Source organism: Amblyomma maculatum, chromosome 11, assembly GCF_055883805.1.
Source record: "Amblyomma maculatum isolate TAMU_Amacu chromosome 11, ASM5588380v1, whole genome shotgun sequence".
Taxonomy (NCBI): domain Eukaryota; kingdom Metazoa; phylum Arthropoda; class Arachnida; order Ixodida; family Ixodidae; genus Amblyomma; species Amblyomma maculatum.
Window position 1 is genome coordinate 145,998,889 of NC_139354.1, and position 27,326 is coordinate 146,026,214.

The 27,326-nt window shown below is 48.2% G+C and overlaps 1 protein-coding gene across 1 annotated transcript in view; it reads right to left on the reverse strand.

Moving 5' to 3' along the window:
* Positions 1 to 27,326, reverse strand: part of LOC146175128 (uncharacterized) — a 296,797-nt gene that overhangs the window by 87,388 nt on the left and 182,083 nt on the right. The window contains exon 10 of the mRNA XM_084584578.1: positions 20,655 to 20,822. Coding sequence (XP_084440704.1) covers positions 20,655 to 20,822 — 168 coding nt within the window. The remainder of the gene's footprint in view (positions 1 to 20,654; positions 20,823 to 27,326) is intronic.

Genomic DNA, 27,326 nt, shown 5'->3' on the forward strand with positions numbered 1-27,326 from the left:
CAAATATGCATCGTTCAGTGTTGCCGTCAAACAGTTATCGTCCTTTTAATGCATCCCTATGAATATTTTATTGTTCTTTTGGGAGGCCGATCGGATGTGCTCAGGTACCGAACACTACGTAAGTATATGACATGTGTTCCTACATCCAAGCTCGCCATTCAGGTCATCACAGACCTGATACTAACGTTCTCTGCTCAATTCTTCAATGCTACTTTCTACGCCTGTTTTGAATCAACTCAGGTGCTAATGGAGTCAATTATTTGTTGCTCACGCGAATGGAAGTCTTGCACCGAGGATTGGAGAGTCCTCCAACCATCATGCTTCGGTAGAGGCAATTTCCCGATTTGTAAGCAGGTAATCAATCCATTCGTTAAGATTAATTGTACCATAAATGAGCATTAATCTCCAAAGAATGAAAAAAGGTCCCAAAAAGTATTAGATGTCGCAAACCTTTGACTATTCACGGCAATTATGGAAGAACGTTCATAATGATCACTCCCAAAGTTTAGTCCCATGTAAAGAAGTTCCGATTAAGTGGGCAGATCGCCGAGAAAGAGGAAGAGGAAGTGATTTTGCGGACCAGCTGACTGCAAGTTAAGCCACCCCTGCTCCGGTCCTACTCGCTACCAGTGCCCACTACCAGTGCCTGGATCCCCGCTTAACACTTTGTGGAGGTCGCAGGATTTCTCTTCCATTTCCTCACCCAGGAGCTCCGCAGCCGCCGAATTCCTACCTCAGTGACTGACTCCAGCACTAACACCACCGGCCCCGCTACTTCGGCCCCTTCTATTCCATGTCCGGGGCGCTTCGCTAGCGGGACCCGCCGGTCTTCAGCGGCACCGACGATCAGGATGTGGAGGATAGCTTTCATCATATGAACGTGTAAGCACCCACAATAAGTGGGATGACATCTTGAAGCTTAACAACGTGATATTCTACCTCACTCCAGTCGCAAAGTTGTGGTTCACAAATCACGAGGCTGACATTCCAACTTGGGCCTCGTTGAGATCTCGCTTTGTGGATTTCTTCGGTCGCTCTGCTGTCCGCAAGCTTCGCGCCGCACACCGTTTGCTCGAGCGGGTGCAGCAGAAAGAAGAAACCTTCACTAGCTACGTCGAAGACGTTTTAGATTTGTGCCATCGTGTAAATGCATCGATGACTGACGCTCAGAAGATTCGCCACATCATGATGGGCCTCCATGAAGGCGTATTCAACATTCTCACGGCCAAAGAGCCCCGCACTGTAAGAGATGTTTTCACAATGTGTCAAAGCTACGACGACCTTCGTCGCCAACGCATCGACCCTCGATAACCTGAAGGCACGATCACGGCTATGTCTGATGACACTGTCAGCTCCGCACTTATATAAGAAATCAAAGACTTCGTACGGCAGGAAGTTGCCCGGCAATTATCATTATTTCAAACGCTCCGCAACCAGCTCACATCTCGCTTCAACATACGCCTGGTCATTCAGGAACAAGTTGCCGAAGCACTTCCGTCCCCTCAACAACCAACTCTTCATGCCGCTCACACACAGCTCCGCTCATTCATGCCGACGCTGTCCCGACACCCGGACCAACTCCACTGCTTTATGCTGATGTTGCCGCAAGACCACCCCTTCCTACGCCTTTTCCATCGTACGATTCGCCTCATCGGGCATTTTTCTCTCAGCGTCGTGCACCACCTATTCTACGCCCTTGGCTCACATCTGATCATCGGCTGATTTGCTTTGCATGTGGTCTCCCTGGCCATGTTGTACGCCTGTGCCGCCGTCGCCCGGCCCCGTAGGCTTTCGATCAGAGCCCGGTCATCTACGCCCAGCCGCCGTCCCCTTTCCGTGCACCCCCTCAGCCCTCGTCCCACTTTGACCATTTCTCGCATGACAACTGCTCAACCTGTCCGCGCCGTCGCTCTCCGTCGCCGATGCGTCGCCGTTCTACCTCGCCAATGACGGAAAACCACTAGAAGCAGTTCCGCAGGCAAGAACAGCGCTTTCGTCGAACAGTGAAAGTCCTGCTTCGCTACAGAACAATTTAATCGAAGTTACCATTGAAAATGTTTGTACTCTTGCGCTTGTAGATACTGGTGCTGCTTTGTCGGTTATTGACATTAGACGGTGCCGCTTGTTACGAAAAGTTGTCCTGCCGTATTCTGGGGTTTCTTTGCGCACAGCCACTGCTGAGCACATCAAACCGCTCAGTACCTGCACGGCTCGAGTCACCGTTCAGGACGTTCTCTACGTCATCAGTTTTATCGTTCTTCGTGATTGCTCTCATGACATTATTTTAGGGTGGGACTTCTTGTGTCTCAATCGCGCCGTAATTTATTGCGCTCGTGCCGAAGTAGAGCTTTCTCCGCGGTGCACCGCACCCCTCCATCTGCCGCTATTGCGCTTATAAACTGTGCCTCTCTACATGACTTCACCCCCTCTTCCCTTTTCATCTCACGACGCTGTCTTCCCGTATACCCTGCGCCGTCCTTAGTGTATGAAGCGGCCGCACCGAACTAGCCATTACTAATGATTCGTTGTATCCACTCACGTTGCAATGTGGCGAGTGCGTTGGGCATGCCGACCCGGTTCGATTGGAAAGTTTTGTTACCGTCCCGCCTCTTCTTTCTGCCTGTGCCGACACAATCTCCGACAGCATAAGTGCCCTTAGCTCACCTCGTTCCTCGTCTACTTCATCGCCTCTTGCTGCCTTTGACAAAGCCATCGACAGTGCGCTCGCTCCAGATCAACGCGCCAAGGTCTTCGACTTGCTGAACCGATTCCGAACTTTCTTTGACATTCAGCAGTCATCCTTGGGTCGGACATCAGCTGTGTCCCACCACATCTATACTGGTGCGCACGCCTCGTTACGCCAACGTCCTTATCGTCTATCAGCCTCAGAGCGCCGCATTATTGATGAGCAAGTCGATGAGAAGCTTAGTAGAGGTGTTATTCAGCCTTCCAGTAGCCCTTGGGCGTCCCCGGTCGTTTGTCAAGTAGAAAGACGGGTCTATTTGATTCTGTGTGGACTACCGCCACCGATCACACGCAAGGATGTCTATCCGCTTCCACGCAAAGACGACGCGCTGGACACTTTGCATGGAGCGGAATTTTTCTCTTCAATCGATATACGATCTGGCTACTGGCAAGTTCCAATGGCTGAAGAAGATCGTCCCAAGACAGGTTTTGTCACTCCCGACGTGCTCTATGAGTTCAACGTCATGCCGTTTGGCCTGTGTAACGCGCCCGCCACCTTTGAACGCATGATGGACAATATTCTCCGCGGTTTGAAGTGACACACATGTCTCTGCTACTTGGATGACATCGTCGTATAATCAACCGACTTCGCGACCCACCTAACCCGCCTTGAAACTGTCTTGCAATGTCTTAGCGACGCTGGTCTGCACCTCAATGTGAAAAAGTGCCATTTTGCCGCTCGCCAACTTACTATTTTAGGGCAATCAGTGTCCAACGATGGCATCTTTCCTGATCAATCTGAGTTCCCAAAGCCAACATCTATCAAGCAACTACGCAGCTTCATGGGATTATGCTCCTATTTTAGGCGTTTCGTTCGGAATTTTGCGATCATCATTGCTCCTCTGACGCGATGTCTCAGCGCCCACAAAGATCTCCCTGCCTGGTCGCCGGCTTGCGATACTGCTTTTACGAAATTGCGCCCGATACCTACCTCACCCCCCGTATTGCGCCATTTTGATCCAGTTGCTCCTACCAAAGTGCACACCGATGTCAGCGACGCCGGCCTCTGCGCTGTTCTTGCCCGACGAAAACCCGGTGGTGATAAATACGTTGTGGCGTACGCAAGTCGAACGCTGACCAAAGCCGAGGCCAACTACTCGGTGACAGAAAAGGAATGCTTGGCAATTGTTTCGGCGCTTCAGAAATTTCAGCCATACTTCTATGGGCGCCCATTTGATGTTTTTACGGATCACCACGCTTTATGTTGGTTGTCTTCACTAAAAGACCCTACCGGCCGTCTCGCCCGCTGGTCGCTTAGACTGCAAGATTATGATATCTGAGTCATCTATCGTACAGGGCGTAAGCACTCCGACGCAGACGCTTTATCTCGCTCGCCAGTGTCGCCTGACGCTCTGTTTTGCCCTGCCTCCTGCTCCGCCTTGTCTTCCTTGTCCATCGACGACATGCCATCAGAACAGCGCAAGGATCCGTGGCTTACATCGCTAATCGATCTTCTTACGAACTCGTCACTTTCACCGGCTCCTCGCGCCCTTCGTCGTCAAGCGCAGCATTTTGCCCTTCGTGACCGTCCACTCTATCGACGCAACTATATGCCAGATGGCCGAACGTGGCTGCTCCTCGTACCTCGCCACCTCCGAAATGATATCTGCGTATCTTACCATAATGATCCGCAGTGTGGCCATGTTGGTGTATTTAAGACTTACGAACGGTTGCGACAGCGCTTTTACTAGCGCGGTATGTATACCTTCGTCAGTATGTGCGTTTGTGCATCGATTGCCAACGTCGCAAGCCGCCTCCTCTTCATCAGCCGGCTCCACTACAGCACCTCCCGTGCCCATACCGACCATTCGATCGCATTGGCATCAATGTATATGGACCTCTGCCGTACACACCTGCAGCAAATCGTTAGATAATCGTGGTCATCGATCACCTTACTTACTATGCGGAGACAGCAGCAAATCAGGATGCCACCGGACCCAATCTCGCGTCCTTTCTTCTTCATCATTTCTTTCTGCGGCACGGGGCCCTCCGTGAACTTCTAAGTGATCGAGGCAAATCTTTCCTATCCGAGGTTGTCGAAGCGCTACTACGCGAATGTCAAACCATCTACCGGATAGCCAGCGCGTATCACCTTTAAACCAACGGACTGACAGAGCGCTTCAATCGCACAGTAGGTGATATGATCTCCAAGTACATCGTCTCTGGTCACTCCGAATAGGACAATTCTCCCATTTATAACCTATGCCTACAACGCCGCCGTTTAAGCAACTACCGGATTCTCGCCATTTTTTCTGCTATACGGGCGTGAACCTTTGTCTCCACTCGATACCATGCTTCCCTACAGTCCTGATATCTCAGAGTATACATCGCTTTCAGCAGTTGCCAGGCACGCTGAAGAATGTCGCAAACTGGCTCGCTCACTCGCTTCGGACGAGCAAGCCTAGAAACAAGCGCACAGCAGCAGCAGCCACTCTGTCCACCAATTTTCTCCCGGTGCTCACGTGTGGCTCTGGGGCCCATCGACACCACCCGGTCTGACCAGCAAGTTTATTTCCTAGTACCACGAACCCTATCCAGTGGTCCAACAGACTTCTCCCGTCAATTACCTAATTGAACCGCTAGCCGCTTCCACCGACTTTCGCCGCCGTGGGTGTCAGATTGTTCACGTCGACCGTTTGAAACCTTACTACGATCCCGCATTCCTTTCATCTTCTTGAATCGCCAGGATGGCTCCTAGTTCCTTCGGGGGCCAGATTGTAAAGAAGTTCCGATTAAGTGGGCAGATCGCCGAAAAAGAGGAAGAGGAAGTGATTTGCGGACCAGCTGACTGCAATTTAGGTCACCCCTGCTCCGGTTCTGCTCGCCACCAGTGCCCGCTACCACTGCCTGGATCCCCGCTTAACACCTATAATTTTCAGCTTTGTGCCTGTGATGTTCTTGGTGCTGATTAAATCCTGAGTGGTATATTTATTGACGTTAATATAATGCTGCAATGTCTGTCACACTTGCCGTAAAGAAACTGAGGAAAGACTGAAACAAGATCGAGAGGAAGGGGTGCATTAGTGGAGGGCTGCGGAACAACTTCGGCCGGCTGGGGATCTCTAACCTGCACTACTATCATATCATCAGCACCAGTATTTGAACTAGCGAACCTTCATAAATAGGACATTCTTAGAGTGGTGTCAATTCTTTGCAACTCCCTTGATTACCACCAAATTACCATTGCGAAGAAGGTTGCCTAACAACTCAATCGAACCTACGGCGCACTGAACCTTCTGTGCCGTGAGAACTATTTTTAATCGACGGACCTAAACATCGGCTAATATCGAACTGATGTCCGCTAATGAGAGCGCGAGAAGGCCCCCTGTGTTACACCAGACGGCCTATTCGAGTTCTACCATCCACATGTTGTCTTCTAGCATCTACCTTCCAGCTATAATGTATGTAGTGGGGGCAGAAATTTTAATACCAAATATACAACTGGTACGGGGAAAAGCCCTCTGCACGGCACTTGTGTGCTCCATCAGTGTGATGAGACACCCTTGCAAATCAAAATAAATTCTTTGAAGCGCAATCAGCCTCATGCTCCGGTTCCGATCTTGAGTGTGAAACTGCGACAGTCGGTAATGGGGACGACGGAAGGGGGGACATGTAAAGAGCTTAGTGCTTTTGTGTAAGCCAGCCCGGCGGTTCACTATACGACGAATCGCTCAGGTCGCCGGCCGACTGCGCGTTTGGAGAGTCTTTATGACTTTTCTATGCTCGCCATGGTAGTGAACTGGACTTTAGTTCAGTTCATTCGTTCAGTCATTTGCGACTCTTCGTGACCCTATGGACCACATCATGCCACGCTTTCCGGTCTCTCACTATCTTCCTAACATCACATAACTTCATCTGCAGTGCCTCGAGGATGCCATCTAACCATCGCGTTCGCTGCTTATCCCTTTTCCGGTGACCCTCAACCTTTCCCAACATCAAATCTTTCTTCTGCGACTCCTCTCTTCTCATCAGATGACCAAAGGAACTGAGCTTTAACTTTAGAATTCGACCCTCCTATGAGCATTCAGGGTTTATGGTCGACAATATCGACTGATTTGATCTTCTGACAGTCCAATGAACTCTCAAGAGCCTCCGCCAGCACCACAATCCAAACGCGTCAATTCTTCGGCGGTCAGCCTTCTTCACGATCCAACTCTCGCATCCATACATCACAACCGGAAAACCGGAGCACGAATTATACGGATCTTGGTTGGCAGTCTAATATCTCTGCTCTTTACTAGGCGGTCAAGGCTAGCCATGGCTCTCCTTCCCAGAAGCAGGCGTCTCCTAATTTCATGGCTGCAGTCTCCTTCCGGGGTTGTCTTGGAGCCCAAGAAGAGAAAATCTGTCACAGCTTTCACTTCCTGTTCCTTGATGCTCCATAAATTGATATGGCAAGACGTCATCATCTTTGTCTTTTAAATGTTCAGTTTAAGCCCAAACTTCTCACTCTGTTCTTGTAGGCGCATCAGAAGACTCTTCAGTCCACTTCACTTTCTGCCATTAACGTGGTATCATCCGCATATCTAAGGTTGTTGATACGTTTTCCAGCAATCTTTACTCCGGCTGAAGACTCGTCCAGACTGGCCTTCCTCATGATCCATTCAGCATATAGGTTAAAGAGGCAAGACGACAGTATGCAGCCTTGCCTCACTCGTTTTTCAATCGGAAACCAATCAACAAAACCATGCCTAGTTCTGACTGTGGCCTCTTGCCCTTCATACAGGTTCCTGAGGAGACAGATGAGGTGAATTGGAACTCCCACCTCTGAACTGGACTTAGCTAGCGGCTAGCGGCGGTAGAGCTAGAATTCTGATATTGGCGGGAAACATGTTAGGTCACGTTTCCTTAACTATGTGCGGATGGTGGTCAGTGCTAATTTTGGTGTCCTATTTCGGATAGGACGGCTAATTGGGCTAGTTGGCAGGAATTCATACAGTAGTTACTGTAGGAACAGCACAAAAAGACAAGCTACGCGCCTAAACAACACAGGCCTCTGCTGAATCAACTATTAACATTAGCGATCATTAAACAAGAAATGTTTTTTATGTAAAGTCAATGTGGTGCTGCTAACGCATGAGTCCCCGCTTTTTGTAATTGATATGTCTCCACAAGCCCCGAATAGCACTTCTGTCCTGTCAGGAAAAGGTGAACACCCATGCCATGAATTGCAGTTGTTTCTGAAGGATCGGCATGAGACGGAACGATATGCTCCCGCAATCTCTTATTAGGACAGCTGCCCGTTTCATACATGTATGCTCTTCCGCAGTTCAGGGGAAGGCTGGAAACAACGCCTACAGCACATTCTACATACCTGAACATGTGGCGAATGCCACAGCCTTCCGTGGCGTGTTACCCACCCCTTCTATGGGCCTATGCGCATATGTGGCCAAGCTTCTTTAAAACTGAAGACAAAACTTGTACACTGTATCTCAGTCCCACCTTCTTCAAACGATGAGTCAATTTGTGGACGTATGGCACCACCGCCTAATTTTGTTTCTCTTTTCGTTAAAGATCAGCGCTTCTTGCTTGATATTTCCTGGAACGCTTAAGCAAACCTTTGCTTACTTCCACCAAGACAGAAAGCGGAACGTCGGCGCTATCAATCTTGCCACCTGGTTATGAAAGCTGCTTTCGATTGTGTGAAAGAAAGACTTCGAAATGGCCGATTCTAAGCATGTGGGCGCAGTACTTTTTTGTCACAATTTTTGAGTGAGCAGACTTGTAGTCGAGCAAGGGTTTTGCATTCCTAGGATCGTAAGTCTAACCGTCGTCCCTCGGAAACCTCAATCTCAGGTCCAAAAGCGCAATTCGTTGCCCTTAGGCCATTCCGACGTGAAGGCAAGTCCCAATACTCAATTCTCAAAACCTTTTCGTTCATCATCGTGAATACGAGGCCCCACACTTTCTTCGAAAATGACAAGGTATTCATCCACAAAACGGAGCACGCACGCCGTTATCTCTCTGAGTTGGGATTGCATAAGGCGGTCAAAATTTCCGAGAAACGTGTCGCTCAAGCAGGGCGCCACATGGGAACCGATACAAACACCAGCTTTCTGTACAAGCGTGTCACCAAGCCAAGACACAAATGTAGACTTCAGGCAGAAGCCCACTAACTCAAGAAAGGACTTAACTGATATGCCCCACTGGCTGCCAAACACGCATTCATCGTTGTCATCTAAGATGCACTCTCTGAAAGATTGAAGCAAAGCGGCCTACGACAGCAAATAATAGAGAGAGGGAGATGAGAAAAAGAGATGTTTTTTTTCTAATAAAAATCAGTTAATAGACAGCGCCTTGTGCGTCTATTTCTTGTCCGTCGTCTTTTTGCACTGTTCTTATAGTATGGGTTCTATTTAGGCGTCAATAACGCGTGATGTCGTCGCTGTAGATGTTGAAGATTTGTGCTGGTTGTTAGGGTAGGCGAAGTTCTATGTTGAAGCGTAGGAGGAGCGAACAGCTCCCTGTAGTGTACCTAGTGCACCCTGCGTAATCCCTAGAAGGTAGTAGTCGCCGAAGGTAAGTATTGCTGTGCGCTGTCTGAGGAAGACTGTCATGTAATTACACACTCTGGCCTCGGCTCCCAGAGTTGAAAGTTTCTGGAGAATTAGTGTGTATAACGTTATCAGATTCCTTAGTAAGATACGCAACTAGGACAGCTTTGGTGTCCTAGGTTCAAAGCAGCGAATGTGCTGTTTTAGCTGTGTGATGAAATCTACTGTAGAAAGGGCAGGAGAAAATTCAAACATGCCTGTCGTCATGTGATTGCTCCCTTCTAAGTAATGGCAAAGCCTGGTCTGGAGCACATGCTCCATTAGATTTTTGAGGTTAGGGGAATGTGCCTGGTTTGAAGTGGCAGATTTGCCTGGTATACATAACCTATGTCATTCTCCTCTCTTCATAGTGTGAAGACAGCCAGATAAGGCTGCAGAGAATTCTAACAATCTAACTGCTAACAATGAAAGCAGAGTGCAGTTCTCCTTCGAGTTCGTGTTTCTTCTCGGTCGTACCTTAAGTAAGACTGTCATTCGGGAAAGTGTAGACGATCGTGATGCATATACTGCACGTAGAAATAAACAAAGTATGTGCGCTGGAGCAACCAACTTGACAATTTCATGACGAAAGCGGGTGAAAAATTAAAAGTGCCAACTGTAAATATTTATGGTAATTTTAGCATCGACAAAGTTGCTTGATAACTTTATATTTGCTTAATTTCTAAGATTTTGTTTTTTCTTGTTAAAACTTCAGCCACTGCAGTAACGACTAGTTTCTCCTTTCAGTCCAGAAGAAAACATTATGTGCTGAAAATGAAATACATTACTATACAGTACTTTTGGTGTTCCATACATTACATTTAGTTTGTTAGTTGATTTTGCTTACTGGAACTGCAGCGCCACAGCAACAGGAACGAGACGAGAAGAACGAGAAGTCAGCCATTGTTCAAGCAAAACGTTTCGGGCTAGTAGTGCTAGTAGGTTCATAATTCGATGCAATAAAAAATTGCGCCAACCAGACAAGGACTAACTATACAAGGATGAAGGAAAGGCTGGACGCACAGAAACACACACCTCGACTGGCCGGCCGCCACTTCTATGAGACAGACGCAAGTGATCGCGGCTTTTTGCCTTGCTTGGTTACATAAAAAGAACCAAAGTTTCTTGAAAAATGATTCAGTAAAACTTCTCGGGCTAGGTGGTCTATAATTAGGTGCAATAAAAGTCTCCGCTAACGAGACAAGGACGAAGGAAAGGCAGGACGCACACACATGGAGACCTTGACTGGCAGGTCACCACTGCTATCAAATATGCCGCTTTTGCATTTGCATTTGCATTTTGCAAGAAATTGCCGCTTTTGCATTTCTTGCTTATGTAAAAAAGAGCCCGTGCTACTAGACAGATGCTTTAGTAAAAATTGTCCAACTAGCATCTTTCGAGTACTACGGGACCTTTTTATGTAACCAAGCAAGACAAAAAGCAGCGGCCTCTAGCGCCGGTCTCAGAAGCAGCGTCGTCGAGCCTTTCCTTCGTTCTAGTAGCGTTAGCGCAGCTTTCAGCGAATGTGTTTGCGTTCTCGCCTCGTTCTGTTACTGCTGCGCTGAAATTTACGGTATTATACGTACGGTTACCTTCTCTTTATCAGCAAGCCAAGAAGTTTCACATAATGATCATAATCATCATTAGCCGGACTATATCCACCGCAGGTCGAAGGCCTCTTCCATACTCCTTCAATTAACTTGGTCCTGTTCTAGTTGCATCCATTCACTTCTGCGAAAGTCTTCAATTCAACCGCCCACATAGATTTTGTGCCGCCCCCTGCTGCTCTTTCTTTCCATTGGAATACAATTTGTTACCTTAAGTGACCAACGGTTATCGCCCATTTTTTCTTGATTTCCACTACAATGTTATTAACGAGAGTTATTTCTCTGGCCCATCACTCTGCATGCTTCCTAGTACACAGTACACCTGCCAACCGTATACCTTCTAATTTTTGTTCCACAGCCCTCTGCATTGTCCTCAGCTTAAGTACCAGAGTTTTGTTTAATCCTCACTTTTGCGACCCATTGATGAGTATAGGTAAGATGCAACTGGTTTGTACTTTGTTCTTGAGTGATACCATTTGTCTGCTGATCATAACCTGCGAGTACCTGTAAAATGTGCTTCATCCCAATCTTGTCTCCTGGTTATTTTCCTTTCGTGTTCCGGATCTGCGATTATTACCTGTCCTAAGTAGCACATTCGTCTACTATAAAAGTGCCTCGCTACCTAACGTAAACTTCTGTTCCTTCCCGCGGCTGTTCATGGCCTTTGTATTCTCATATTGGTTTTCAAGCCTTCCTTTCTGCTTTTCCTGTGTACGTCATGAATCATTTTTTACAGTGCATCCTCTGAGTTGCTTTGCGTGGCAATGTCATCAGTGGATCGCAGATTACTGTGGTATTATACATATACCCTTATCCTTAACTGCTCCCATTACAAACTCTCAATACTTCATCTCAGCAAGTCTGCAGTAGTACTGGGGAGATCGTGTATCCTTGCTTAGTAACTTTCTTTATAAGTATTGTGTTACTTTCATTATGCAGAAGTATGGCTGCTGAGCAGCCACTATAGATATCTTACAGTACTTTCACATACGGCTCGTCTCCACCTTATTCCGCAAAGAATGTATGACTGCCGAAGTTCCTACTTAGTCAAATCCTTTTTCGTAATCAATGAATGCTATGTGTAAGGGCTGGTTATATTACGAGCATTTTTCTACCACCAGGTTGATGGCATGGATATGATCGACAGTAGAGTACCGTTTCCGGAAACACGCTTGAGCCTTTGCTTGAGAAGTATAAGGTTTTCCTGACTCTGTCCGCGATTACCTTGGTAAACACCTTATATGTAAAATACAGCAATCTGTTCGGAGTGCAATTTTTCAGCTCCTTAGCATCTCTTTGCTTATGAATTTAGATAATGTTAGCTTCTTTCCTTGACTCCGGTAACGTTGATGACACCAGGTACTGCGTATGAAGGGTGTCCAGTTTTTCGAGCACGATATCCCCCTCATAATGATGCGAAGTTGTGTGATGCGCTTTTGACGAACCTTCGAGGAAGAAGCAAAACAGTGCTTGAAGTCCAGAAACAGTAGCTCTAAGGCCCGCTGTTTCTCCTTCGACAAGTGGCAGTTAATGTCGTCGTTGTCAAGAGATGGCTCATTAGTTTCGACTGCCGTGGATGCAAAACAGACCGGATCGTGCGTAACAGGGTCAGCGAAAGCGATAGCAGTCCCCGGAAACAAGTGCCGGTGCTCGTTAGAAAAATTTGTGACAAGGAGTGCAGCCCGGCCATTGTGAAGCGACAATAAACTTCGAGCAGCGCAGATGCCTTGAGCAAGCAGGAGTGAATGGTTCGCTTCCGCTACAGCATCGCCGGCACGGAAATCGTCAAAGGTAACTTCCACAAGAGCACTGCTTCGCGGCGGCAGCGAGATGCTCTCGGCGGAAACGCGAATTGCGGCATTGCAAGGACTGCTACTATCTCGTTCGGCAGATTGTCCCATCGAAAATGTGACGCTTCTATTTCGCAGGTCGATAACTGCTCCGTAGTCTCGCAGAAAGTCAATGCCGAGGATAAGGTCATGGGAACAGTCACTCAAAACGACGCAACTAACGACGAACGCATATCTGTTAATCTGAATACGAGCCGTGCCCATCCCCTTTGGGGTAACTATATGACCGCCGGCGGTTCGAAGGCACACACCTGGCCAAACAGTGAGTACCTTCCTCAAAACAGTCGCCATGCGACCACTCAAAATCGAATAATCCGCACCGGTGTCCACTAATGCATTCACTGTAGTACGACCGTCGAAAAGAACAAGAATGTCCAGAGAAACGCTTTTGGCTTCCCTAGGGGACAGTACCAGCAGCTCGCGGTCGGATCGAAGCGGCGACGACGGTAGGTCTTCAACGCAGCGACTACCAGCGGCCTCGCCCCCGAAGGTCGCTGTTTTCAGTTTTCCCGAGCAGGGCTAGACGAGCGGCCTTGCCCCTCTCGCGAGGAACCTTGGGTGGACGTCGATGAGCACCTTGGTGAAGGGGAGCGGGTCTGATGCTGCGAACGAGATGAACGCTGTTCCGCCAGGTACTCTTCAATAACTCGGGGTCGTTGACCAAACCGGGGAGGAGGCGAGTCGATGCCGAAGCCGTGAAGACCGAGGCGTCGATAAGGACAATCCCGGTAGAGATGGCCTGGTTAACCGCAGTGGAAGCAGAGTGGACGGCGGTCAGGCGACTTCCAAATGCCGGCTTTGCTTCGGGGCAGGGGACGTTCGTCGGAGTACTGCACTGGTTGCACCGAGGGCAGCGGAACTCTAGGTGGCGCGGGAATGGGTGGCGGTGAAGGGGGAGCCTGACTCTGCAGAACTTCCGCATATGTGGGACGATTTTCGGTCCCCGACTGCAATGGCGGGCTTGCAACTATAGGCGAAAGAAGGCTCTTTAGCGCCTGTCGTACCTCCTCCTGCACTATAGCAGAAACAGAAGCTGGCGATTGCTGCAGGAGGTTCCAGAACTTTCTCAGTTCTTCGCGCACGACACTGCGAATTAGTTCACGCAAAGAATCAGGATACCGCTCGAAAGATGCAAATGACACCGCAGTTGTGCCAGTATGGAGAGGTCGGTTATAAGCCGCGGCACGTTGTTGTAGCACCCTTTCCATTGTGGCGGCCTCCGCAAGGAATCCGTTTACATTCGACGGTGGGTTGCGCACAAGGCCTGCGAACAGTTGCTCCTTCAAACCCTACATCAAGTGCCTGACCTTATTGTCCTCGGACATGGCGGAATCGGCTCGCCTGAAGAGGCGCGTCATGCCCTCTACGTACGCTTGGACACTCTCTTTCGGCATCTGGATGCGAGAGTGAATGGCACGTTCTGCATGTTCGCGACGATCCGCGCTAGTGTTCGCCTAGAGCAGTTATCGACGGCATTCCCACCACGATGTTAACATTTGCTCTCGGTTCTCGAACCAGATCCGGGCGCCATCCTCAAGGCTGAAGTAGACGTTCCTTAGTTTGGCAGTATCGTCCCACGTTTTAAAAGAAGCGACACGTTCGAAATGAAGGAACCAGTCCTCCACATCCTCAAAGCGGTCACCATGGAAAGACTTCGGTATCCGAGGGGCCTGTAAGGTGTAGTTACAGGCCGGTGCGACGCCCGTTACCTGCTGAGCAGAAGCACCAGATGTCATGGCGGCGGGTGATGGCTGAAACTCCGGAGACAGTCCCTGGAGCCGTCGGCTGGAGCTATGCACGGGGGTGTCCAATGGAACAGGGCTGGCGCGACGTGTTTCAGATGGAGACTCTTGCATAGGTGATCTTGCCCAGCACCTCCATCAGAATGTCACGTACAAGGTGATTGAGGATATAAAGAATAGCAAGGGGTTAGCTCCGATACAACAGCGGTGAGCAGCACAGACGCAAAACGCGCAAGCGACACTTCGTCGTCCTTCACTCAGTCATGCGCCACCTGGCAACGCTAGGTGGCAAATTTTATCTTCACCGCTTTAGGCCTGCCCCCGTTCTTTAAATTATCTCCATGTCATACTACCTTATTCCGGCAACTTTACGCTGATTGTTTAGCTTTGATATCTCTGCAATTATATACTCTCTGTTGGGTTGGAAGCCTTCAAACTCTGACGTTTCCTAATCAAATATTTCGTCTCTTTATGTAGTTCGTCGGTATCCTCTCTCACTATCCTACCGCCTACTTCTACTGTACACTTAGTAATGATATGTCTGAAATTATTGTTCATTGCCAATGATAAGCTCCATAAAACCCAGGCCCTCAGTCACCAGCGGCTGCGAAACAACTGACCACGGCGGCGGTCAGACCTGTGACGCAGCAGGGGGTGCTAAGAAAGCCTGGCTCCGCTGGACATGCCGCCATTGGAAACTGACCCTGGCAACGTTTAATACTAGAACCCTAGCTAGTGAAGCTAGTTTAGCAGTGCTGTTAGAGGAACTAGAGGGCATGAAATGCGATGTCATAGGGCTTAGTGAGGTTAGGAGGCTGAATGAGGCATATACTGTACTGAAGGATGGGCATGTATTGTGTTATCGAGGTTTACCAGGGAGGCGACAACTAGGAGTAGGTTTCCTTGTCAATAAGTATAAAGCGGGTAATATAGATGAATTCTATAGTATTAATGAGAGGGTTGCAGGCATCGTAATTAGGCTTAATAAGCGGTATAAACTGAAGGTTGTACAGGCCTATGCACCTACATGTAGTTATGATGACCAGGCAGTTCAAAGCTTCTATGAAGATGTAGAATCGGCAATGCGAAAAGTAAAAACGCAGTATACTGTACTAATGGGCGACTTCGATGCCAAAGTAGGGGAAAAACAGGCAGGGGACAAGTCAGTAGGTGATTATGGCATTGGCTCTAGGAATAGCAGGGGGGAATTACTAGTTGAGTTTGCAGAGCGCAATAACTTACGAATCATGAATACCTTCTTCAGCAAACGGAAGAACCGGAAATGGACATGGAAAAGTCCTAACGGAGAGACTAAAAATGAAATCGACTTCAGAATGTGCTCAACTCCCGCCATTATGCAAGATGTAGAGGTAATCGGGAAAGTGCGATGCAGTGACCACAGGATGGTGAGGTCCTGAATTAGCCTAAATCTGAAAAAGAAACGCAACAGATTAGAAAGAAAGAAAGTCATCAACGAATTAGCGGTGAGGGGGAGCGCAGAAGAGTTCAGGATCTCGCTACAGAATAGGTATTCAACTTTAACTGAGGATGGCGACATTACCCTAGAGGCAAGGAACAATAATTTCAGAGATATCATTACTGAGTGCGCGGTAGAAGTAGGCGGTAGGAGAGTTAGAAAGGATACCGGTAAGCTGTCTAAGGAGACGAAATATTTGATTAAGAAACGCCAGAGTATGAAAGCTTCCAATCCAACAGACCAGATCGAATTGGCCGAGATATCAAAGCTAATCAATAAGCGCAAGGTGGCCGATATAAGGAAGTATAACATGGAGAAAATTGAGCAGGCTGTAAAGAACGGGGGAAGCCTTAAAGCGGTAAAGAAGAAATTGGGCATAGGCAAAAACCAGATGTATGCGATAAGGGACAAGGCGGGCAACGTCATCACTAATATGGAAAAGATAGTCAAAGTAGCCGAGGAGGTCTATACAGATCTCTACAGTAGCCAAAGTAGTCTGGACCGTAATGAGATTGGCGGTAGGGAAAAACAGTCAGACGCTCCTCCAGTGACGAAGGACGAGGTCAAGAAAGCACTAGAAACTATGAAAAGGGGGAAATCAGCTGGAGAGGATCAGATAACTACAGATTTGCTGAAGGACGGGGGGATATCGTGCTAGAAAAACTGGCCACCCTGTATACGCAGTGCCTGGTGTCATCGACGGTACCGGAACCATGGAAGAATGCAAACATTATCCTCATTTACAAGAAAGGGTACACTAAGGACCTTAAAAATTACAGACCAATCAGCTTACTGTCTGTTACGTATAAGGTATTTACTAAGGTAATCGCTAATATAATTAGGACAACCTTAGACTGCAATCAAGCAAAGGATCAAGCAGGGTTTCGGAAACGCTACTCTACTATCGATCATATCCATACCATCAATCAGGTGATAGAAAAATGCTCGGAATATAACCAGGCCTTATACATAGCATTCACTGATTACGAAAAAGCATTTGACTCAGTTGAAACCTTGGCGGTGATGCAGGCATTGCGAAATCAGGGGGTAGACGAGCCGTACGTGAAAGTGCTGGAAGATATAGGTATATAGTGGCTGCACAGCAACCATTGTTCTGCATAAAGAAAGTAATAAAATTCCCATAAAGAAAGGTGTTAGGCAAGGGGACACATTCTCCCCAGTACTATTCACAGCTTGTTTAGAGGAAGTATTCAGAGACTTGGAATGGGAGCAGTTAGGGATAAGGGTAGATGGAGAATACCCCAAGTAATCTGCGATTTGCAGATGACATTGCCTTACTAAGCAACACGGGGGATGAACTGCAAATAATGATTGATGACCTAGACAGGAAAAGTAGAAAGGTAGGCTTGAAAATTATTATGCAGAAGACTAAGGTAATGTTCAACAGCCTCGGGAAGGAACAGCAGTTTACTTTAGGTAGCGAAATACTGGAAGTAGTAGGCAAATATGTCTACTTAAAACAGGTAGTAACCGCAGATCCGGACCATGAAAAGGAGATAACAAGAAGAATAAGATTGGGATGGAGCGCATTTGGCAAGCACTCGCAGATTATAACTAGCAGCTTACCGGTATCGCTCAAGAGGAAAGTATACAACACTTGCATCTTACCTGTACTCACCTATGGGGCTGAAACGTGGAGGCTAACCAAGAGAGTTCTACTTAAGTTGAGGACAACCCAGAGGGCTATGGAACGAAGAATGGTAGGGGTAACATTAAGATATAGGAAGCGTGCAGAGTTGGTCAGAGAAATAACTCAAGTTACCGACATTCTAGTGGAAATTAAGAAGAAGAAATGGGCATGGGCGGGACATGTAGTGCGAAGAGAGGATAATCGATGGTCGCTTAGGGTAACAAACTGATTCCAAGAGAAGGAAAGCATAGCTGGCGGCGACAGAAAGTTAGGTGGGCGGATGAGATAAAGAAGTTCGCAGGGGTCAAGTGGATGCAGCTAGCACAGAACCGGGTTAAGCAGAGAAATATGGGAGAGGCCTTCGCCCTGCAGTGGGTATAATCAGGCTGATGATGATGATGATGATGATGATGATGATTGTTCATTGCTTCTAGGGTGAGATCCTGACTTCTTTTGCACAACCCTATGCTATTTCTTTGATGGACCTTTTTTTTACTAATGGCGTCCGTTGCCGCTTCAGATAGTCTAATTTGATACATTACCATCCTGTGGTCACTGTAAGGCCGCGGTGGCCCTTCTTTTAATCTTTCGGCGCGCGCGGCGCAGAAAACGGCGATGGAAATTTCTACAAGCTTCGAGAACGCGATGTGATCGATTACGTAATTTCGGCCACCGCGCTGTGCCTCCTCGCCCTCGTCGTCATGGGCTGAGTCACGCCTGCATTCCCCCGCACGGACCCGGCCCTCTTCCTCGCTTCACCCGGGAAGGCCGCGCGTGCTGAAAATGTTCTAGTAAAATCCAGACCTCTCCAGAGGGCCGAGGGGGGGAGGCATAGCTTTGGCAGCACTAAGCTGTTTTACGTTCCTCCTCCGCGCCTAGAAGCTTCTGCGCTGGCTATTTAATACCGGTTTCCATTGGGCGAGCAGGAGCACATTTAGCTGCACTAAACGTGCTCTCGCGAGTTTCAGCGCCTACCAGTGGTCGAACAGGAGCAGCAGCGTTCTGTTCTATCGGCGGAGGAGGCGCGCTTTGGGGGTCCCGAGAGCAGCCGAGAGTAGTCCTCGGTGTTCCGTCGCCAGCGGCGGAGTACAGGGAGAACGGAGGAGGTCACGTGACCTTTTTGACGTCAATTCTGGTTATTCATCCGGAGCCCGATGAGGACGATCGAGAAAAATGGCGGAAGATGACAGCGGTGGCGCTCGGCCGGCGGATACAATTGAAACGGCAGCTGCTAAGCGCATACGTCTGGATGAAGAATTGCTACCGCTATTCCACGATAACAGTAGCTTTAGCACAAGCTCATGCACAACCTTCTCTTCCGACAGCCCCTTCACAGTGGTCATGAACAGCCGCTGTGCTTCTCCACTCATGTTGAAAATCCCCACAAAGGCAAACGCACCGAAGGTACTGCACGCGCGGGACGGAATACAGGCAACGCGAGCGCGGGAAAGGTTTGATCACATGACGCCTGACGTCACGCGCTCCCCCTCGCTGCGCTGCTCTCCGAGCAGCGTGAATGTTCCGCTGGGGAGACGAGAACGCGCGTCCCCAGTGCTTGCGTGCGCTGCTCTGGCTGCTCGTTGCTCTTGATCCCGTTCGCCCAATGAAAACCGGTATAAAAGTACGCCGCGCAGCCATCGACGGTTCTGGTTCTTGTGCTGAGGCTAGTCGTCGATGAAGACAAAGACAGCGTAGCAGGCAGGTCCCGACTGAGAAGTCGTAAAAAGAGCGATGCGCTCAATTGGCAGTTAGCCTTTCGCCCAATCTCTTTTTGTAAAGTGTGTCGTCTCTCTGTCTTCAGTTTTCTGTATCCTGTGCTTCGTGTTCTTGTTATATAAAGTTAATATCCGTTTCGTTACTACAAGTTCGTCATCGTACGTCTCATTGTGTTTGCGTGCCAACTACACGTCGCCTACCGAATAGAGGAGCACCTTGGAGAGGTGCTGACAATTTGAAGAGACAAGAAGAACCTGACGTTTACTGTCACTGTATATCCCCTTCCACATTACCTCTACATCCTCCATAATACCGGAGTTAGAACGCAGTATGAAGTCAATTTCATTTTTAATCTTCCCGCTAGTACTTTTGCATGTCCAATTCCAGTTATTCTGCATACTGAAGAAGGTATTCATGATTCTAAAGTTATTCCGTTCTGGAAACTCGACTAATAACTCTCCCTGCTATTCCTAGAACCAATGCCATAATCACCCACTGCCGTGCCCCAGCCTGCTTTTTACCTACCTTGGCATTCTAGTCACGCATTAGTAAAGTATACTCCGTCTTTACCTTCAACATTGTCAATTCTGTATTTTTGTAGAAGCTTTCGACTCTCTGATATCATGACTACATGTTGGCGCGTAGACTTGTACAACCTTCATTTTATAGTGTTTATTGAACTGATTACAATGCCTGTCATCCCCTCATTATTACCACAGTATTCCTCTTATAATACCGATTATTTCCTTTTTGAAAAGTAACCCTATGCCTAGTTCTCGCTTCTCCAGTGGACCTCGATAACACACCACGTCTGCCCTTCAGTGTAGTATGCACATTGTAGTGAGTGCTTATTTGGCATGCTATCCATAACGACAGCGTGTAGATTCCGGGGTCTTAAAAGGTTATCTTTTTCGTTTGGGCAATGAGCATACGACTAATTAGAAGAAAGAATGCTTTTGAGCTAACTTATATGCTTTCCTTAGTCATCGCCAAGTATTTATATATAAATCTTTGTCACAACTTATACGTAAAATAAAAAATATAACATCGAATGAGGTCTCAACATGCTTCTGGGACATTCTGTACTGAGGATAGCTACATTATGTATTTTTGTGGCTCCGATGACGGTTAAGAAGCCGAGATAACTCCGTAGACGCTATGGTTGTCGGAGATACTTGAGCACTAATATCACAATAAAAACCGGACAGAAGGTATTGCTGCGAATATTTTGTGGCCAAACGGGAATGAGCAAAAGCTTTATCGTAATTAATCCTGGAAAGTGTGTAAGAAAAATGAATGTTCATGTCAGTTGCAGTGAATAATACTTGCTTACTTTGTGAACGCCTTGATTTGATCTCTGGTACAGTTGGAAAATTTGCCTTCACCAGTTGAACCCCTGTAACTGGACATTATATACCCATCGTCATTCGAGCAACTGGCGGCCCCTGGACTGTTTTCAAGATAAATTGGTGCAGTGGCACCGTCATGAACTGAGCCCAGCCTGTAAATGAAAGAAGATGTGTATTTACACAATTATATGTTAGCGTAATCACAAAGAAGAGATGCGTTGAAATTTACCACCCTGGGCAAAGCGCACACCAAGCAAACGAACATGTTACACTGTTTAAAATACAAATAACAAACTACATATGAATGATTGCAGTCGTACTGAAACAAAACTATTAAAAAGGTCAAGAGGCGGCAAAGAAACCGCTCGGCGTAAGAGCGTAGATTTGTACCCAGGAATAAGTGAGGTTCCTACTTCAGGTGTGTGACAGGCTAAACTGTTTGGTGTCTGCCATTGACTGGTGTAGAAGGGTGGCAGTTGCACGGGTAAAATATTATTCTAAAGGGCAAATGTGAATACGTCTTAATGCTCACTGATGACTCTTTCAGTATGAAGCAATTAAGAACACATTGAAATATATCTGAGCATGGTGTTACGCATGGAAACCTAACCGCGTCGTTATGGCAGTAGATATTTCAAAGGCAAATATCTGAATATTGATGGTTTAATAAAGGTACTAGGACGTGATTTCGAAGCACAGCAGGGACAGTCTGCGTACAAGCAGATCCAGCGCACACGCCGATAGCGAGTTCACTGGAGGCAGCGCACGGAACCTTCTTCTTCATCTTTGCACGCACACCTTCATCTTTAGAGAAGGTGGAGTGGTATTGGTGCTGGGCGGCTCATAACGAGGCGAGAAACGGCGGTGACTGTAATCTGAGTAGCGGTAAACGTAAGTGAAACGTCGAGGTGGTGAAGACCTGCGGAGCCACCTGGGTGACGTATTGCGTAGGCATAATGGCAAGGTAGTAGTATTGCTTAAGGCGCTGCACGTGGATAGTCTCGCGGCCACGTTAGCGGAGATCAGGTGAGGGCATCAAGGGTTCCACAGTGTAATTGACAGGGTATATGGGCTCTAGGGCACGATAGGGGCCATGATACTTGGATATAAATTTAAAGGATAGTCCAGGAGTGCCTGATGGAATCCAGACCAACATAAGACGGCCAGAAGGGAATTGCGACGTCGCTGATAATTGTTATGGCGGGACGTCTGGTGGGACTAGGTTTCAGTAGTGACAGCTGGGACAATTTGGCGACACTCCTCTGCGTGTCGGGCAGCTTCAGACGAAGCGGTGTGCTGAGACGCGTCTGGTTTGTGCGGATAATGGTATCTAGTAAAGAAGGGTGCCTACCGTGAAGAAGCTAGAACGGAGAGAAACCGGTAGTGAACTGTGTTGCAGTATTTTACGCGTACGTCACATATGATGAAGGAGATCACATTCAGAGTGATCAGAAGAGACGTACTTACAAAGCATGTTGCCAAGGGTACCGTTAAAGCGTTCGGTGAGTCCTTTAGTGTGCGGATGATAGGCGGTAGATGTTCTATAGATTATGTGGTACGTATTCAATACACTTTTACAAAACTCAATAAAAATATACATCATCTGTCACTGACTACTTCACGAGGTGCGCCGCGGCGAAGCGCGAAGTAATTCCAAAGTAATGAGGCTACGTCTGATGCTGTAGAAAATGGAAGGGCTGCGGTTCTGCATATCATGTTAGGTGGTCAACCGCCATGATGGCCCAAAGGTTTCCAGCTACAGAGCAATGGAGCGGGCCGTAGAAATCATTACCGATGCGATCAAAAGGAAGTTATGGGCAAGGTAACGGCTGTACTCCGCCAGCAGAACGATGAGGTGGGGACTTGCGATGTAGACAGGCTAGGCATGGGCGAAGGTATTTGAGGATGTAGCTGTACATGCACCTCCAGTAGTATCGTAAGCGTAGCGAAGGTATGTCTTGAAAATTCCCGCACAGCTGCAGTGTGGGACAGCGTGGAAGCATTCGCAGATTTACGAGCATAGGAGCTCAGGAATGAGTCACAACCATCTGCGGCCATCCGTTATGTAGTTGTGGCGATAAAGCACGTTGTCGCGAATGGCGAAGTGTGCTGCTTGGCGGCGGAAAGCCCACGATGGAGAAGCAGCCGATGGATCGGAGAGGATATCAGTAAGCGAAGCGACCCAAGGGTCTCCCCGCTGCGCAGGAGGCATATCACTGATGTGAAGTGACGTTGAAGGGGCGTCTAAGGTGGAAAGGCTGGCGACGTGAGCTGGAAGGAGGGCAGCGAGAAAGGGCATCGGTGTCTTGATTCTTGCGGCCACACCGGTAGGCTACTTTGACATCAAATTCCTCTAACAAAAGAGTCCGCCTTGCAAGACTGCCCGATGGGTCTTTCATGGAGAAAGGCCAGCACAGCGCATGGCTGTCCGTCGCAGCTTCAAAATGGTGGCCACAGAGGTAAGGGCGGAATTCGGATAGAGCCCAATCTATTGCCAAACAGTCTCTTTCAGTGACTTAGAAATTCTACTCCGCCTTCGTGAGCGTTCGGCTTGCATAGCCGACTACGTATTCAGCAAAGCCAGATTTTCGCTGAGCGAGTATAGAGCCCAGACCGACACCACTGGCGTCAGTGTGTGCATCGGTAGGGGCCGTCGGGTTGAAGTGATGCAGGACCGCCGGTGTCATGAGGATACGGCGCAACGCAATGAAGGCGACGACACATGACGGTGACCAGAGCGAAAAGTCGGACTACCCGACAGAAGCTGTGTCAAAGGGGCAGCAATTAAGCCGAAGTTTCGAATAAACCGAAGAAAGTAGGAGCGCAAGCCTAAGATGCTGCGCAGGTCTTTGAGACTTTCCTGTCCGCGGGAAAAGTAGTGGTTTTGGGTGATATCATTAAACATTTTTTTACCAAAAACCTGCGTGGTGTCGGAGTGTATGGTATCAAATAGTTGAGAAGCAAATTTTCTTTACAATGAAAGTAAGTGAAATAAATGTTTTTATTCAAGAATTGCCAAGAAAAGGAAAACAATAACAAAAAAGTGTAGTGAAAAATACAAAACGCACGAAAAAAAATTCTTGAAAAAAAAACAAATAGTTTTGGAAAGGTCAGAGAGCGGTCTAGCAATGTAGTAAATTTTAACTGTCTGGATACAACAGTAATGAAGGTACGTAAAAAATATGATATACCTAAGGCGCACAACGCCGAGCCGTCCAGAGCAGTACAGGACCACGCCGATCAAGGATGTAACTGTCCTCCCACGGGAACGCTCTCTGCGTGTCATGCGCAGAGCGTGACGACCGTGTCACCGCACATCTCTCCCCAGCATTCTCCGCCTGACGCAGCGAAGGCAGTCGTAACCCGAGGAAAGGCCAATGCTCCATGTAGAACCGCTTGTTTTGTATGTCTTTGTTTTCACAGCGCGGCGATCTGCCTGCTTTGGACCTTTCGACGCCAGCACCGACTCTCAAACATGCATGCAGCACCTGAGGAATGCTTTCCGCTCGCCTAGCGCCGACGCTTTGAAGAAGCCGCCATTTAGAGCGTCGCCGACTCAAGAGAGAAAAAAAAGATGGTGCGGATGTGACACTTTATACCATGTGACTTCCTCTACTCTCGCTTTAGACGAGGGAGCAGCCGGGAGTGCACTCGGGTGCTCTTAGTGGAGAGAAAGCCCTCCTCCTCTACCCTTGGAAGCCAGTGATTCTACTCCTGCTCTCCCAACATAGGGCGCCCGCTTGTCTGAGAGCACTTTCGAAGTGCTCTCGAGTGTGCCTGCTCTTCTACTTGCATTCGCCACTAGTGACGATCGTGCCACCGCGCGAACAGCTCTTCATTAGCGCCGAGTGGAACTCAGGCGCGCAATGCGGAAGTGGACCCCTTGCTCTCTCTTTGCCGAAAACACGACTCTCTGCACTGTCAGCGGCAAGTAGTTCTTCCTGAATGACGTTGAGACCCTGCAGATAACAGTTATTACTTTAAGATCATTCTGACCTCTTTCTTTAGCGCCCAGCAAAAGCAGAACTTTTCGGAGGACAATCTGACACTTACCGGGGCATGGCCGTTGACGTTGCGGGTTGATTTGATGCAGTTCCGTCGTCGCTACTGAAACTTGAAGAGCTGAAGTCATCTCCAGAAGCGTCGCTGCTTCTTTCGGCATCAAAGAACGAGCTTTCAGATGCGTCGATATCCCCAGAAGCGCGCCGTTTTCGAGTAGTGCCAACACGCGACGTCGACTCCATGATGCGCACAAGAAGCAACGATCACCTAACACCGGAAATTGTCTCGACGTGCACAGCCCATGATGAAGAGAATAAAATCAAGGGCAAAACTGAAAGAAGTCTTCTATTTCCCTGTGGCGGCTGCCACTTGTCCAGAAGCGCTTCAAAGCGGGAAAATGTGAGTCGTAAAGCCATCGTTAAAGGAATAGGCTCGGACAGTAAAGTGTTAATGGGTCTTGATTTGGAAAAGGCAGCGACCGCACGAAGGTTGGCCTGGTCTAGAGAAACGCCTTCCTTGGAGATAACGTGCCCTAATATGGTTAGTGGACAAACGGGAAATCATTTCTTTAAAATGATGCTGCAAGCCGGCATCAGAAAGGCAGGTCAAGACGTGCTTCATTCGGTAGAGATTAGCGTCGAAGTCTAGAGTAAAGACGACGATGTCGTCGAGCTAGCAGAGGCTGGTCTTCTATTTCAGTCCACGCCAAAATGGTGCTCATCATTTTCTCAAATGTAGCAGGAGCATTGCAAAGGCCGATGGGCATAACAGTAAATTCGGGAAGGCCGTGCGGGGTAACAAAGGCGGTATGAAAGCGGTCTTCGACATGCCAGTACCCAGAAGGTAAATGTAGGAAAGAGAAGAATTCCACTTCTTGCAAACAGTCGTCTACGCGCGGAAGAGAATAGACGTCTTCGTAAGCAAATTAAACCGGCGGTAATTTGCTTAGATATGCGGATGATACCACTTTATTGGCAGACAGTGAAGTGGGACTCAAGAAACTTCTGATACGCATACAAGGAGAGAGTGGGACGTTTGGGCTTAAACTGAACATTAAAAAAACAAAGATTATGGCGTCTTGAACTATCAAGTCCTGGAGCATCAAGGGACAAGAAGTGGAAGCTGTGACAGATTTTCTCTTCTTGGGCTCCAAGATTACTCCGGAAGGAGACTGCAGCCATGAAACTAGGAGACGCCTGCTTCTGGGAGAGCCATGGCTAGCCTTGACCGCCTAGTAAAGAGCAAAGACATTAGACTGCTAACCAAGATCCGTATAACTCGTGCAATGGCCTTTCCAGTTGTGATGTATGGATGCGAGAGTTGGTCTGTGAAGAAGGCTGCCACCGAAAAATGGGCGAGTTCGAATTGTGATGCTGGTGGAGATTCTTGAGAGTTTCTTGGACTGCCAGAAGATCAATTCAGTCGATATTGTCGACCATAAACCCTGCCTGCTCATTGGAGGATCAAATTCAAAAGTTAAAACTCTGCTACTTTGGCCATCTGATGAGAAGAGAGGGGTCGCTGGAGAAAGATTTGATGTTGGGAAAATTTGAGGATCACCGGAGAAGGGGTAGGCAGCGAAAGCAGCGAAATGGTGGTTAGATGGCATCCTCGAGGCGCTGCAGATGAAGTTATATGATGTTTGGAAGATAGTGAGAGACCGGAAAGCATGGCGTGATATGGTTCATAGGGTCACGAAGAGTCGGACACGACTAAACGACTGAACGTAACTGAATTTACACAAAAGCGGGTGGGGCCATCCGTCTTTTTAATTAGTGCAAAAGGCAAAGCCAAAAGTCTGTGTGAAGGCTGGATGTCGCTGGCCTGGAGCATCTGATCAACTTGCTCCTAAATTACTTGGCTACAGTTGTAGAGACATGGTAGGGCGGCTGTCGCAGTGGTGCTTGGGCTTCAGTGTCAATCCGATGAGTAACAGGCCAACTTCGGCCGAGGAAATTTATATAGCAGTCGAACGAGGAGCCTAACTGTTGAACTAGGTCGAGAACATGTTCTCGCTGAGGCGCAGAAAGACTGGCATCGATGGAGTGGCGGAACCGGTATGTGGAACAAGGAGCTGGTACAGAAAGCGGAGGGCGGAGCGCAGTCGTGGTGAGGTACGGCGCGTCGTTAGTGTCTTCACGGAGAAGAAAAGCGATGGGTTTTAGGCTTCCGAGACATTCACTGTGGCGCAAAACAGTGGGTTAGTTAAACGGGTCAGAGACCCACAGCAACGAGGATCCAGCGAAAATCGTGAGTACAGCATGGGGCGATGATAGGCACTTTAGACGCAGAAATGTATGAGCAGGTGTGAAGAGGACAGTTTGATCGCACAAATAGTCAAAAGTGATATTTACAAGCAGAGAAGAGGGTGGTTTGTCGAAGTTTTCGACGACGAGGGCTTAGCGCACATTCTAGAAACAGCGTTGTCTGGCGTGGGCTCTGGCAGCGCAGAACCTGACTTTAGCGCGAGCACAATCGATTATAGCGGCGTGACGCGACAGCAAATCCCAGCCTAAAATACCAGCGTGTGAGCAACTTAGCAGCATGACGAACTCAATAGTATAAAGGCAATTCTGGGTCACTAATCGAGCGGTGTACGCTGCTAAAGGCTTGATTTGCTGACCGCTGGGCGTTCGCAATGAAAGTCCTGCAAT